Source organism: Montipora capricornis, chromosome 3 (assembly GCF_036669925.1).
Source record: "Montipora capricornis isolate CH-2021 chromosome 3, ASM3666992v2, whole genome shotgun sequence".
In the NCBI taxonomy this organism is placed as follows: Eukaryota; Metazoa; Cnidaria; class Anthozoa; order Scleractinia; family Acroporidae; genus Montipora; species Montipora capricornis.
In genome coordinates this window covers 71,378,591-71,391,005 of record NC_090885.1, presented here as the reverse complement: position 1 = coordinate 71,391,005, position 12,415 = coordinate 71,378,591, and the positions used below count along the sequence as shown (strand labels likewise).

The following is a 12,415-nucleotide window of genomic DNA, read 5'->3' as shown; positions in this document are numbered from 1 at the left end:
CAAGCATTAATTGCATCTTTTCCTAGACTGCCTTGTCACCCAATTTCAAAGTGTTTTTGTTGCAAGCTACCTTAACTGGGTGATTTTTTCCAAAAGTCTGTGTTGTAATTCATTCTTGCGCCATAATTGATTTAGTTAACAGTATATTTTCCCATATGAACAGAATGTTTGAAGTCAACCCTGTTTCAGAGGTGGCAAAGAATGTATGCTCCCCCAGGTAAGATACAGTACCGCTCAGAAAGCGAACCACCAAACTCGTTCATGATCAATGTGTTTGCCACATTAACTTTCCGAAGCATTTGCCTCTCAAAAGGTTCAATGATGCATTTGAAAAGTAATGTCACAAAATAAAACACAGTCTCGTCGTCTGACTATGCAAAGTTTGGCTTTTGGCCTATTAAACACAAAAAGGTGAATGTTTTCAGATTTTTTGCATGTCGCATAGCAGTGTCTTGTAAACTAAAGTTACAAGATTTTTTTGAAGTGACCAAAAACACTTCAATGACAAGCGTATTGAAAATCCATAATTTAACGCACCAGCAAGCAATTGTAAACACGGGATTGCCAGTCTGAGACTGTCTTGCAGCTTTTAACTAGATGTACATGAACCCAAAGCCTCGGGACAATGATTTTGTCAACATTTGGAGTGGTCTTTTGTTAAAAAATAAATGCATTTTAGATATACAGGAACGAAAATACACGTTGCGCTGTTTCAACACGAAGATGTGAAAATGTGATGTGGCAAGCCGACTTACCGTAAAGACTCGCAGATAAGCCGCACCTTTTTTCCAAAAAGTTGCGATCAAAATCGTAGGTGCGGCTTATCTGCGAGACCATTTGGGAAAGATGCTGTGAATTTCGGTGTCCAGTCTTCCATCGTCCGATATTATACCTGGTTACACAGCTTCGCACAGTTCATGCAAGAAAACAACAAATTTACGCCTAAAATTCTATGGAAAAACTGCCTTGAATGGAGAAATACATGTGAACAAATACCAGAATAATATCAATCATATGTCATAAGTGGTGGACATGATGTTTATTCTACTAAAGAGCTAAAATTACGGGTAAGACTTTAAAGTATGTTTCGATCCATTGATGGCGAGTTTGCCTTGGATGAAGACAGAACACTTCATGGTCTCGACTTTGGATTTCTTTTCATGAAAAACTTTTTTTCCAAAATTTGAGTTGCTAAACTCGGGGTGCGGCTTATCTGCGAGTGCTGCTTATCTGCGAGTCTTTACGGTAATTTTACTTTCTGTATGAAAATAACCAAATTAAATGATTCAGTTTAAATCATTGAACTCTTTAATTAAACCCCCAAAAAATCCCGAAAAAAATCATAGTACGTCATGAAACTGAACGAAACTTCAGTTCCTTGCGAGACAAATCAAACATCAATAGGGAGGTGATGAAAGGTCACAGCACCACTTAAGGTCAACATCACGCAAACCAGGACTTCAAAACAGCAGCAATAGCAAATGTTTCACAGATTAGTGTGCTGAATATCTTACCGCTCTAGTCAAGTGCAAGACAACTTTGCAAGATCGCGATTTACAAAGATTGCTGCAAACTAGCCATCGTAGTTCATTGAGAAATTTGGTTTGTACTTAACATCCGCAGAATGTGTTCATAATTCTGAGGAATGTCACCTTGTGCTCTTTGGCTTGAATCAATCAAATTTCCAACATATCCAGCAAAATTGACTCTGCCTCCGCAAAATTGAATTGGGTTGTTTTTGTTTAGTTCGCAGCTCGAATACCATTATGAGGTGTTTTTCGAAAATCTTTGGTAAAAAGTTTCATACAGATTGTATTGCTTTCCATCGGTGTTGAGTTCGAATGTACTAATGTATGGTGTGAACCAAAGATGCTGATCGGTAGGTTATGTCACACATCAAATATGATTATTATTGATTTGGCTGTCTGGTTTTGGGTCAACTCTTGGCGTGGGAATTTTGATTGAAGGAAGCCTAAAACGCAGTTTGGCGCTTGAAGATGAGATTCTGCAGAATTACGAAAATTGCAGTACTTCTGCCTTGTTGGAAGTCAACAGGATGTATTTTGTAATTGGGATGTGTGATCTACCAAGAAAGTTCATTGCATTATGCAATGAAGCTGTGGCTTGTTTTGAAGAACCTTTGAAAGTTTAACATTCATGTGTTGTAGAATATAACCAAGGTGACATGATGTGGCAGCCGAATACTCCAACGACTCCAGGTAGGCCTTAACTGATCACTATACTTATTCCCCCTATCTTTGGTTTTCAAATATCTATAATAATCGTTGTTAAGAAAGGATAGATTTTGGAATTGCATTGTTATAAGGAGACTGATCATTAAACATTGCAAGCCTAAATATTTTTGTAATTATCAGTGTTCAGTGGCATGAAAGTGTAATAATTAACATGACATTTTATTTAATGCAGTGGGGCGTTTTTTTTTCTTTTGGTAACATATAACTTGACATAGAAAACAATGTTGTTTCTTTATGGAACTGGATCCTTCAGGTCGGTGTAGCCCTGAAGACGACTGTTTGTGACTGACTTTTCAGCATTGGAAGCAAAACTTGTCTTCGGAGTCAAGGGTTGACTCTAGACTCTGAAATTGACTTCAGCTGAGGTTGTCAAAACACCAGTCATAAACCAGTTCTTCTCTGGTTTACACTTGGCCTGATGATCAAATTCCATCAAGGTCTGTCATTTCTGGGTTTAAACCATTTTCCTTTTACTTCCTTCATCAAATCCTGGAACATCTCATATATACTTGTTTCTCCTCAAAAGGATCCCCTTTTCCTAAACTTCTTGACAGAACACTGACTGGGCAGCCTGCTTCAAAAAAAGGTCAGCCTCAGTTCAACTCATGATGGAGCTTTACCACAAGATGTCCTTGGATTTGATTTGCGTCAATTTGTTGGTTTCAATTTACAGTGTCCCCAATTTGTGCTCCAGCGCTAGAATACTAGACACTAGATATAGTGCTTTTCCTGTAAATAAATAAAGTTCCTTTCCTTTCCATTAGTAGATTACTTTTGTTTGGGGGAAAAAGTCTTGCCATAGTCTTTCTGTGTCAGTTGGGCTTCCTGTGGTAGAATGGGACCTGTTTCTGTTAGTAAAGCCCAGATAATGGTTTGGGCCGATAGGCTCTTTGTGAGGCTAAGATCTGTTTTATTCTGAAAAACTGATCTCTAAACATGTTTTCAAGACCAGAGAAAACAAAACTAAATTTGCAAAGTTTCATGCCTTGAATTGTTTCCTGTTTGAAGATGCAATGCATTTTCTGTGACCCAAAATAGTTATTCAAGTAAAGCTGAGTTTATTGTCTAAACCAGCTGAATATTGTTCAGCTTCATGTTGTAACCCTTTCACTTCTGAGGGGCTTCCCATTGACGAGTAAAATCGTCTGGCATTAGAGTAAAATCTTTAAGTGTCACTATTGGGCGTGAAAGGGTTAAAAGATGGCTAGTTTATAGGGGAAGGAAAAAGTTTAGGTAAAATGAGCAGATTTGAACAAAATGTAAGACAATCATTATTGATACACAAGGTTGCTTCTATTTCCTTGTGCATTTATAGAATTCTGGTTTTTTTGTTTTAAAGTGCAGGGGGTGAATCTTATTATTAAATTATTCATAGTAAACTGTTCCAATTTAAAGAAAAATTTATTTACCACTAGGAAGCCCAATGAAAGGCCAGTATTGTCTCTAGTTTTGTTCTTTGCACATCTTGTGGTAAAACTCCATCCTGAGGTCGTTATATTATAGAGTTTTTTCAGTTTGGATATCTAAAAACAAATCAGCTTGTGGTCCATGGCTAATCCTTTGTGACACATTTACAATTTTTTTGCTTTACTGTGAAAGGTTACCAAAGACTATTGTGGTCTTCTGCCCATTTTCCTTTTTCAGTGTCCAAGTCGAGAAAGAAGTCTGTAGACTGACAGTTTCAAAGCTGCTAAATGCCAAAAGTGACACTGGGGCAGATCTAGGGGTGGTTTTGTTTAACTCCTTAGACTGAAAGGAAACTTGTGGACAAGCAAATTTGCTTACTAATTGTAGTCCTTGTCTGACCTAGCTTCACCTATTGTAGCTCACCATGGGGATGTGTGCAAGAATATTATAAAATGGAGAAATCTCAAATTCTGACAGGGGTCATGTCTGCAGACTACCCAAGCCTTTAGTGTACAGTTCTTTAGCCTCTCCCTGCTCTCCCTCTTAAACAAAATCCTGGATCCACCCAAGGTGATAGCACTTAAAAGAAGGAGATAAGAAAACGTTTTTCCCTATGCTTATTTTAACTCTATGACCTGTGCTGTGTTGTTAAATTCTCCTCTGTTGAAATAACCATTGAACTCACTTGTGGTCATAACCATTTCAAAGTTACCAGGCACTTGTTAGGTGCATTTTTGTCTTGGGTGAGGTCGTAATGCAACATGCTAGTTTAGCAGAAGAAGTATCTGTACGGGTACAACAGTTTGCTGTATTTCTTCCAGCAGATACTACGCGTCCAACAAGGACGAGGCGGAAACGCAAGCCAGCAACTGCGAATTCATCAACTCCTAACACTGGAATGAATAGTACATCGAGTAAGAAGAAGTCCCCAAGCACACCAGGTTTCGCAATAGCAACTCAAGATGTCATGGTGGTTGGAGAGCCATCTCTCATGGGTGGAGAATTCGGAGATGAAGATGAAAGGCTTATTACAAGGTGTGTTAAAATGGCTTTAATTATTTTATGAATTCTTTTTTGAAAAAAAGTATCAACCTATTTGTACAAGAATGGATTACTCACTTTTGGCTATTGATAGCCTTGCTTGTTTCATTGCTTGTTTCATTTATTTGCAATGTGACAGAGTAATAAGTTAAAAAGGAAAAACAAGTTAATAAACACTGATCACTTTTTTACAAGTTTTTAGCATTTAAAAAAAAAAAGGTTTTTCTTGCTTGCCTTAAACCTGATCTATAAACTACAAGATGTCAGAGTAACCAGTGATTCTGCTTGTTTTCAATTTGAGCATACCATCTCTTAGAGAATAATTATTATTATTCTGGGCTGCAAATTAAATATTGTCACTCCAAACAGAAGCAACCAGAAATGTGATAACTTTTAAAATCATTTTGAATTGGTCATCAGCATTCAAAATTAATTTGACCCTTGTAACTTCCACTTCCCAAACTGTGTTCACTGAACTCGTTACAACATTGCAGCATGGTACTGAAAATGATCTAAAAAAATAAATCTAACTCCTCAGCATGCATTATTTGAAGTTATGGGGGCCCCCCTTCTCTGGGAGATTGCTAAGCACAAGGGTAGCGACTAAGAATCACCTCCAGTGACTCGAGCTTTCATGTAATAATTGATAAACCAAAGAAAACCCTAATTAATTTTCTTGAAAAGCATACACATTTTGTAAACAATACCGGTAGTTTATGGAACAATGGGCGATTAGTATTAAGTGCGTGGGTTTTACTAGAGTTGAATTATAAATCAACCAATTACTAAGTACTTTAATTCACTAATATTGAAAACACAGATTGGGTTACGAAGATGGCAAAAGTGATTTAGCTGACTTTTCTTCGGTAAGTGAAATGTTCACTCATCTATTGACCTCTGACAAAGAAATCAGTGGATCAATTCCACTCATTATGCTTGTATGTTGTAAGGTTTGGACGATATTAAAAGAGCTTAAAAATAATTATTATTGTGGTAATGAGAAATTTAATAATTTTTAACAAAGGACACTTGGAGCAGTGCAAGGTCAGGCATTTCCAGCATGAAGTTTTCTTTTTGACAGCTGGCCATGAATTTTGTCAGGGTTTATTTTGTCAGAGCAAAATAGATGGGGTAATATTGACCGAAGAAAGCGCAGTATGCTTGCATTAACCTTTCAGACTCAAGTTGTCCTTAAATCAAATAACATACTTAATGGTTAACATTGTTTTATGCAAAGTAATCAAGTAATTTCAATGTTTGTTTAATGGTGTGCCATTCTTTGTGTTCAGGTAATTTCTAAATGATTTGCTCGCTTGCAACAACACGTTATTATCATGGTCCTTCATTACAGAAGAGCATCTCTTCTGTGGCTTTATTTACACTGGAAGACATTCAATGCCTTTGGCATTTTTAAAAATCCTTTGGCCTTGGTTAAATGCCACCATTACATTGGTGGCCACACTTTCAAAGTCATTGAAAAGTGAATACATTGATGTGTAGGACTAGGCTCTAAATTGGTTTATTTGGACAGATGCAATTTGTTTTATTTAAAAGGGTTTATCCTCATGGTCCCTGTGATGCACACAATCTATTCAAGGTTGTCAGAACAGCTGGCTGTTTTTGAAATGTAGAAGGTGAATAAGAAAGAAAATAAATTCTGCTTACCAATGGTGCACCAGTGTTGCTGGCCAAAGACAAGCAGTAACCAGCCACTTTCTACTACTAATTAGTACAAAAATTAATAATATTTATCATTGTCAGGCCAGGCAGCGGTATGACCAGAAATTTGACTGTGGTACTGAGATTGGATTCCTGAGAGGAAACCACACAAAAACATGCACTGATATTTCTCAGTACATTCATTTTTGGCCCAAAGTTATTCCTGTTATTGCCAGCATAGGAATATCTGAATTTAGGCATCGCGAAATGGGACGACAGGCAAGCAACTCCTCGCTCTCCATCTCTCACATCTTTTGTAGTTGAATCTTCCAAAACAAAACTACTCAAAATGTGGCTGGCTTGGTGGTGATGTCTTGGAAAGGCTTATGGTATATGAGGCCACAAAAGCAAAAGAAGGCTCAAGTCAAAGGAGACTTCGCCAAGTGGTGGAACATGTAAATGTATATGTACATAACGTTGATGGGTGCACCCTTTTCTTGCAATTGTGTTACAAATGCACAAGAGGGATTGAACCAGGGTAAACTTACACACGGATGAAAGTTTCCCCCACAGCATTTACTTCATTATATACTTTTACCAGAGACTTCAGTTTGTCTGCAAAGTGCATCTTTCAGTTGCATTTTCTTAGGGTTTTAGTTGCAAGTTTTGTCATTATTGAATGTCTTGGTTTTTTTTTTTTGGTCCAGATTGGAGAACACTCAATATGATGCAAGCAATGGTGTTGGAGATGATGGAGACTTTGGCAACAGTCCGATGAGTGGAAGCCCGAGCCTGTGGAGTACTGACAGAAAACCAAACCAAGATGACAATCCAGGAGACTGAAACACTTCTTGGCAACGTGTTGCCTTTCAAAAGCCTGAGGATCTTTCAGGATGGATATATGGAAGGCATACTGGCCTTCTTGCCCACAAAACATGCTCTGTGCAACAGGGTTATATTGTAGAGATTTTATGAGCCAGGGATATGTAAAGTTATTTATGCTGTTTCTTACGATATATTTTGACTGGTTGGGAATCCTATTGTATTCACTTTTTATTCACTCAAAAAATGCCGTGGTCGCAGAGGTTTTTCTTGAGCCACGAGAGAGCTGCGAAGCGGTGAAGATGAGTCCCGAAGCAGTGAGAAGAGAACAACCTCTGGTTACCTTGGATTTGAGTCTCACTTTCATGCAGACGCCAGGGTCAGGATCTGACCGTCAGGCTCGAATTGATGGGTATTTTTTACAAACTCGCAAATCAATATGATTGGTTCGTTTGACTGGTAATACCGAGGGAATGTGTGATTGCTAAGTTGCCATTGGTCCCTTTTTTCAGTTATCAATTTGACGTGTTTGATAGCTGGCGTCTGCATGAAAGTGAGATTCAAGTCCAAGGTAACCAGACGAATTTCTCTTCTCGCTGCTTCGCGTCTCGACTTCACCTCTTCAAGGCTCAAGAAAAACGTCTGGGACCAGGGCAGTCAAAAAATACAAACATTAACCTTTTTGCATTTTTTCCATGCAATAGGAAAAATCTTGTTCCCACAATGTTAAAGATAGACAAAAAAAATAGCTTGACCAAAGCTGCTAGGAAGCTCTTTGTTTTGCAAGTGGCTCAGAGACCCAAGAGAGATGAGGGTCATCTCAGACCATGTCTTGTTGATGCTGCCCTCTTTAACTCAAGACAAGTTCTGTTGGCAAGTTCCCTTTTTGTAAAAAGACTTGCCATCACTGCTGACATTATTTCTCCATTATTTTAACTGTTACTGTTTATTTTGTTTTATTTTGACAAAGCGCGTACAATAAAAACACTTTCTGCCGAAGTGGTGGCAACATTAACTGTTCACTGACAGTTCTGTTTGCAGTAGTCTAAACTTGCAGACAAAAAATGATTTTGTTGCCAGTCTAGAGAACTGCTTTATTCGATGAACAATTAAATACTTAACTTCATCTCTAGGCCGTAAGCAAGCACTCCATGCGCCTTGTGCAAGCAGTGACAAGACGTGAAAGGAGGTGGCGAGGGAAGATTTGCATATTCTCGCCTCACCCTAAAGTAACATTTTATTCTATATACAACTGCTAGCTTGCAGCTAATCATCTCCGCCGCTGCTGTATCTTCTTTAGGGACATTGCCCAACTGACACAGCCGTGAATGCAAAACAAAATGTCTCTGATCCATTTTGTAAACACATTTGTATACAAAGTAACAAATTTCAAGTGAAATGTTGCCTAGAAAACCATTAAATAACCATATTATCCAAAAAAAATTACACATTCAGCCAAAAATTAGGCTTTACTACCAAGAAGATAGAGCCATTTTCAGTGGCTGTTTTCCAGTCGTTCGCTAGCTAATTATATAAAATTATTCCAAATACTGTAATTTGAATTTCATTGCCTGAATTCAAATTTCGAACAATCGATTGGGCAATACACTTTTATGTACCAGTGTACCTAAATGGTTGCAATGCTGCGGAGGGGAAGGGAGATGTACAATTTTGCTTGCGGTAATTTAACGATGGTTCGTACGTGGACTGTAATGAGATCTTAATGTCTTGGGCAGGGTCATAACGTGTACCCCCAACTGGACCACCTTGTGGACCCCACGAGAGAAGAAAGAAAACAATAGATGGTTTTCACTGTAACGTCATCAAAATTAATTATAAAATCAAAGTCACAAGGTCTTCTGAATTTTTATTTAAAGGAAATTGAAGATGGCCTAGAAATAAATCTTTTTCAAATTTCCAGTTCCGTGACGTCTTTCGTTTCGAAAATACAGCATTCGTATGAATTCCGAATTGTCACCTTGCGTTCGATTGCGTGACACCACGATACAAAGCTAGTTGGTTTTTAAAAAAGGCTATCCCTACGAATCTCAGCAGTTTGAGCATTTCAAGTACATTAGGATATGTGTTCATGCACATGTACTCTATCTCACGAGCGGAAAGTAAGAGCTTTCATCGCAAAGTGAACTCCAGATGTCTTCCGTTGATTTTTGGCCGCCATATTGGTGGACCACGTGGCGTCTCCTAAAGTTACGTGAAACGCTTCGACAAATAAGTAAGATACGCTGTACCGCACAGACCTGAGAATATGAGAGGTGGTTAAAAGAGTTGTTTTCTTCAAAATTCCAAGTTCTTGTCCTTTTTCATTGAACGATTTTTCGAATTTATTTCTTTTGTTGCGTGACAGTGAAACTTTCTTCAGTTTGAGGTTGCGACGAGTGAAATGAAAAACAGCAGGCTGAGATCTTCAATGTGGCAAGATGATACAGCGCATCTTAATTGGTCTATTCGTGCATAACCGCAATTCCATGCGTTCCGAAGAAAAATATTAGAGAGTGGCCTCGTTCGCTTCAGGTTCACTCACTGCTGCAGTTTTCGTAGGAAATCCAGGAGATGGGTTTATGCGGATTATTTAGAGGATAATCAACAACTATTCACCGAAGTGGAGGTGGTTAGTGGTAAACACCCATCGCTAGCCACCGACACTGACGTGAATAGTTGTATAGTAATAAAACAGTGACTGAGACTAAAGCACAAAAAGATGACTTCAACCTCGCACAGTTGGTTGAGCACCGGCTGCCATGCGGGAGGTCGTGAGAAAGACTCCGGCCGGACCAACACTCTGGGTCTTAAAATAACTGAGGAAAGTGCTGCCTTTGTAACGACATCTGCAAATGGCTAGACTCTTCTGTAGTCTTCTCAGATAACCGTAGGTCCCCTCTCGCCACCCGTCAATGTGCCTAACCTTTTGGGACAAAATAACCCACACACGCTATTCGCAAAGAGAAGGGCATGGAGTTCCCGGTGTTAGGGTCTGTCTTTTGTGTTGTACCATAATGGTTGCATGGGAGGGTAAATGCGCGGAGATACTAGCCACATAAAGCTACTCTAAAATCCGAGGGTAAATAAAGATATATGATATGTTCCTGCAACGATCACAATATTATGACCATATTTGGACATTGTGAGAATGTGTTGAATAATAATTAACAATTATCATTCGATGTATTTTTTCCTTCCTTCTCATTGGCCGGGAGTCCACCACGTGACCTGCAAATAATGTTTTGCTGCAAATAATATTCTCTTTCTACCAATTTTATGCGCTGATGTCAGGAAGGATTTTGTCAACGAAACCATGTTTTAACCTTGTGTTTATCTCTTCGACACTCCAAACTCTTGGCTCCTGTGAAGATCTTCTAAAATTTCTTTCAAAATGTTCTTTAAAACTTCGGTAAAAAGAAGAAGTATTAAAAAGTTTTGGCAGATTAATTTCGCTCTATGTCGAGCCTCTTCAATGCCTTTGTTAAAAGATTATTCTAAAACCCAACAGCTAAAAAGGTGGGGTCAGTCTTTGTCTACTACGACCCTTGGGATTTTAAAGTAATTCCATTCCGTTTTATTATTCATTAGCCGTTCAGGTGGAACATTTTTCATTCGCACGGCTTCTGCGATCTGCCTTGTCATCGAGTCATTTCTGTATGATCCCGTAACTTTCATATTAAATACTTGTCTTTCTTCTTCGTGTTTCTCTCTGCAGTGTCTCCACAGCACCGATCCTTCTTTTCTCCCCTCCAGGAGTTTTAGATGTTCTTTTCCAAGAGTATATGCATTTCTGGCGGTTTCTCCTACATATATATCTCCACATTTTTCACACTATCTCGTATGTGACATTATTCGTGTCACAGGAGTTCTTCCCATCCACTCCCGTGCACACCAAGCAATCTTCTCTGTCACACGACGTATGTCTTAGGGGGTCGGATCTTTCTTTGTAGCAGTCTTATTAGTGACGTGCCTGCTTGTTCGACTATCTTAATCTTGAAACCTTGTCTTTTCACTTCGTTCTGCATCCTGTTCTTTAGTTCAGAGTTGGGTGTGACAGGGATGAATATGACAGAGTCATAGCCTCCTTTTGTAACAGAAACAGAATGGGCATTCATCTCTTGTTCTAACTTTTTATACTGGCCTGCCGTTATGATGGTATCGTTCTGGATATGCTCCTCGCATGACCTCATGAGGTCATGCGAGGAGCATATCCAGAACGATACCATCATAACGGCAGGCCAGTATAAAAAGTTAGAACAAGAGATGAATGCCCATTCTGTAATGTGGACACGAATACTGCAAGCTGGGAAAGACAATGGAAATGAGGGCCGGATCAGGAATAATATGGTCAGCTGTAACGATCCTCTCCCGCCATTGTATACTCTCAGGAAAGATCATAAGAAGTGTAATGACCCTGAAACTGGTCCACCCTCTAGGCCGGTGTGCGGAGCTGAGTCATCTTTCAACCAGAGAATGTCGCATCTGATGTCAATGATCCTCAAGAGAATAGAAGAGAGAGAAGATAGTATCTGCATGAGCACCGAAGAAATGATGGCAGAGATAAAGAGAGTGAATGACGAAGGCTGCGACGAAGACGTAATAATTGGGTCAGCGGATGTAAAAGCATTGTACCCCAGGCTTGACATAGACTTCACCATTGAGAAGATTTGCGAGATATTCTATGGCTGCGATACTACTTTTGAGTGCATAGATTATGACGAGTTTGGGCTCTACCTTGCACTTAACGTAGACCAGAGCAGGATCAGTAGCCTCGGTTTGGAGAGTGTAAGCCCCAAGAGAAGGTCAGAACGTGGAAGGCCACCCACCGTGACAGGAAGTGGAACTCAAGACGTAAAGGAGAAGAGGTTTGCACCATGGGTAAGACCTAATGGAGTACCCAATTACAGAGAAAAGAGGAGAATGTTAACCGAAGCCCTCAGTGTGGCCCTTAAATTCATCATGAAACATCACGTTTACACATTTAACAATGAGATGAGATTACAACAAGAGGGTGGACCAATTGGTTTAGAGCTCACAGGTGTCATTGCCCAGGTGTTTATGGTTTGGTGGGATAGGCAACTGAAGAGTAAACTGACATGCCTAGGAGTAAGAATGTACAAAAGATACGTTGACGACATTAACATAGTGGTAGCGGCGGCAAAACCCCAAATGAGCTGTGAGAATGGTGAAATTGTTAGTAGACATGAATCGCAAAGTAGTACCGGCGTCCC

At 39.3% G+C, this 12,415-nt stretch overlaps 1 protein-coding gene across 4 annotated transcripts; it reads left to right on the top strand.

Annotated features, from left to right (window-relative positions):
• Positions 1–164: 164 nt before the first annotated feature.
• On the top strand, positions 165–8,183 carry LOC138043915 (LIM domain-binding protein 2-like). 4 transcript variants are annotated; one of them, XM_068890437.1, is made up of 6 exons: positions 165–217; positions 2,169–2,219; positions 2,782–2,841; positions 4,484–4,697; positions 5,524–5,569; positions 7,070–8,183. In XM_068890437.1, the coding sequence occupies exons 1-6, from the start codon at positions 202–204 to the stop codon at positions 7,088–7,090; spliced, it is 408 nt and encodes a 135-aa protein (XP_068746538.1). In that variant the 5' UTR covers positions 165–201; the 3' UTR covers positions 7,091–8,183. The 4 variants fall into 4 exon arrangements, with proteins under 4 accessions (XP_068746538.1, XP_068746535.1, XP_068746537.1 ...); XM_068890434.1 differs by lacking the exon at positions 5,524–5,569 and having other exon boundaries at positions 4,487–4,697; XM_068890436.1 differs by lacking the exons at positions 2,782–2,841; positions 5,524–5,569 and having other exon boundaries at positions 4,487–4,697.
• The last annotated feature ends 4,232 nt before the right edge of the window (positions 8,184–12,415 follow it).

Bases quoted from the DNA above. Each gene is read 5' to 3' on its own strand.
- LOC138043915 (XM_068890434.1), top strand. The intron at 2,842-4,486 runs GTCAGCCTCAGT...TTCTTCCAGCAG, and splicing joins GCAGCCTGCTTCAAAAAAAG to ATACTACGCGTCCAACAAGG. The intron at 4,698-7,069 runs GTGTGTTAAAAT...TTTTTGGTCCAG, and splicing joins GATGAAAGGCTTATTACAAG to ATTGGAGAACACTCAATATG.